Source organism: Limulus polyphemus, unplaced genomic scaffold, assembly GCF_000517525.1.
Source record: "Limulus polyphemus unplaced genomic scaffold, Limulus_polyphemus-2.1.2 Scaffold4031, whole genome shotgun sequence".
In the NCBI taxonomy this organism is placed as follows: Eukaryota; Metazoa; Arthropoda; class Merostomata; order Xiphosura; family Limulidae; genus Limulus; species Limulus polyphemus.
Window position 1 is genome coordinate 80,312 of NW_013669641.1, and position 3,138 is coordinate 83,449.

At 32.1% G+C, this 3,138-nt stretch overlaps 1 protein-coding gene across 4 annotated transcripts in view; it reads right to left on the bottom strand.

Moving 5' to 3' along the window:
- The window catches only part of LOC106470484 (protein aveugle-like), a 50,144-nt gene that overhangs the window by 32,550 nt on the left and 14,456 nt on the right, over positions 1 to 3,138 (bottom strand). For all 4 annotated transcript variants that reach the window (XM_022399097.1, XM_022399095.1, XM_022399096.1 and 1 more), the window contains exon 4: positions 2,499 to 2,565. In XM_022399097.1, coding sequence (XP_022254805.1) covers positions 2,499 to 2,565 — 67 coding nt within the window. The remainder of the gene's footprint in view (positions 1 to 2,498; positions 2,566 to 3,138) is intronic.

Here is a 3,138-nt window from a genome sequence, read left to right on the forward strand (position 1 = left end):
GAGTGTCCCTAATATCGTGGTAATTTGGTACAAATCAAACCTGAAGAATGGGTGTCCCTAATATCATGGTAATTTGGTACAAATCAAACATGGAGAATGAGTGTCCCTAATATCGTGGTAATTTGGTACAAATCAAACATGGAGAACGAGTGTCCCTAATCTCGGGTCAATCTGCTTTGCATATTAGAGTGGAAACGAAAACTTAACTTCTGATCAGCAAGCTACCTTTATCAATCAGAGCTAAAAATTAATCAAGTAAGTTATGTTGTTAATTTAATAACAAAAGTTAAAAATTGGTAAAACACACATCTAGGACAAAAACTTTATTTACAATGTTTTGGGCAAAAGCCCTTTGTCAGGCAGTGTAAACTGTGTTACAAAGAAAAAAGGCTTAGACAGAATCATTGAAGGACTAGGATATAAAGAGATTGTAAATTATGTATGTACTGTGTGGAGCACGTTAACAAAAATATTATTAGAAGGAACACTGTTGAGGTGGTTCTATAAACAAGTAATAAAGTGATAGAAATTAAAAGGACACAGAAAAGTAATAAACATAAGTTCAAAAAATGATAAAGTAGTAACTGAATAATAATGATCAAGGAAATACGTGTAGATGGTGTCAAGTTAACAGGGGCGGCAAAGAGATAGAGACGGAAGCTGTAATCACTTAAAAGAAAAACGTTCATTAATTCCGTGTGGTGCAAGAGAATTTAGTTTAAATATAAGTTTATGCTCTAGGCTTTCGCAATGATACTTGTTGTGGGGGTCATGTAATAAAACGAGTACACTCATGTCGTCAATTCCGTTGTGATCTGGGGAGTTGAAGTGTTTAGGAACTGGGTGGTTGAGTGTGCTGTTGTGTACAAGTTGGAGATGTTCACTGAATCTGTCACCTAAGTTGTGTATAGTTTCTCCAATGTAGAGTTGTTTACATCTAGTACAGCGAATACAATAAATAATGCACTCCGATGTATAGGTGAAAGGTAAAGGTAGAACTGGAGAGAGTCGATAAGTTGGTCATATAACTGAATGCAAGACAAATAAATCATCCAAACGGACGAGTTCCGTTAATTTGTGCACGTAAAGATGAATTAGTCTGTAATTCCTCCTATGTTTGAAAGAAATTAAGGGTGGGATGGTAAAAATGTTGTGAGATGTGTTGTCTCTTGTTAGTAAGGTAAAGTTGTGTTGGAGAATTCTGTTAATCTGTCTGGTTAAAGGATGACATGTAAAGACTAACTAGGTTCATGAACTGATTCATCAGATGGGCTCTCTCACTGTTATTCATATTTTTGGTTGTCAACCAAATAATATCTCATGAGGTTTGGTCAACTTAGATTCAGGTTAGTCCTAAATCTATATACTAAGCTCACAATGCAAAATGGTCCTCATAATGAAAAATATATAATAAATAAAGTAAAAATATATATATATGCACACACACAAATATTTTGACTGAAATTTTTAATTAAACTGTAGTTAACTCTTCCTGCAATGTTTGTAGGTAACCCAGTACCAAGTTCAATTATAGATACACAATAAAAAAGACATTATTGATTTTAAACTTAAAACAAGAAATTTTACGTGGAATACCATTTCTTCATGCTGGTTGCAAATTTCAAAATCACATGTAGTTAATATTCCACTTTTCAAAGCTAAAACAAAGGTTACATATTGTGTCCCACCTATGTTCGTACGTCAATTAAAAAAATTAAAAGAAAGAATGGACTAGAGATTCACTTGCTCTGAAGTTTCTAACAGTGTTGTGTGGGATGTGTTACCAAGTAAAAGAATGGACTAGAGATTCACTTGCTCTGAAGTTTCTAACAGTGTTGTGTGGGATGTGTTACCAAGTAAAAGAATGGACTAGAGATTCACTTACTCTGAAGTTTCTAACAGTATTGTGTGGGATGTGTTACCAAGTTTGAAAGTATAGACACTTTAGTTTTAAGGAAACAATAAGAAATTCACAGGATCATTAATTTCAGTGACATAATTTACAACATACTAAAATGTGCTACATTTGAGGTAAGTATTCCTTACAGGCTTCCATAAGTAAAATGAAATGTGATTAACAGGTTCCATCCAAGCTTGAAGGTTAAAATAGATGTACACATATTATTGTATAAAGAAGTTTTACGGTTTACTACTGGTTTGGGTCAGATTACACGTATATTTCTTCCTTAACTTTAAATGTGTAATTGTATCATACAATACTTGTCAAGGCAACAGTCTAGTTAACTTGTACCACTTGATAAGACAAAACATAGTTAACTTATGTCAAATTATACTAGGTGAAACAACAATATAATTAATTTGGTGACACAAATTTCTAAATGAACTAGTACCATTGAACACTTGGGTGTCACAGTAACTTATACAAGACATGTTAAGGCACTTTGTAATTGTCTGATTTCATATGAGAATTTTCATAATAATGAAGACTATACTAAGGTCTTTTTCTTACATATTTTGGTTTTACATTAGGACTATACCTGTGTTCCTTATTAGAGATACCCATGCTCTCCAGGGTAGTATCCCGTATCCTCACCAGTGATCGTCCTGTTCCAAACATAATATAGTTATCAATGAAATCATATAATTTTGTTTATGCATAATTTTATGCATAAGGTATGTACAAAATAATAGCATGATAATTTTACATGTGAATAAAATAATTTCAGTTGTTTATAAAGTGTAAATAATTTTATGCTCGTTTCATCATAAGAATAACAGTTCTTTAATTTTAAAAACATACATTATTCTACTATTTTACTACAAGGAAAATATTATCAGGTAATTATGAATTAAAATTAATATTTTTACCATAAAAGTACAGCATCCAATGAACAAGTGATAACACATTAAATTATACTATTGTATATAATGTCATACCTATGATGTCATGCTCACGGAACTAGTGATAACACATTAAATTATACTATTGTATATAATGTCATGCTCATGGAACAAGTGATAACACATTAAATTATACTATTGTAAGTGATGTCATACCTATGATGTCATGCTCATGGAACAAGTGATAACACATTAAACTATACTTTTGTTAGTGATGCCATACCTGTAATGTCATGCTCACTTATCACCTGTTCCTTGAATGTCATACCTGTAATG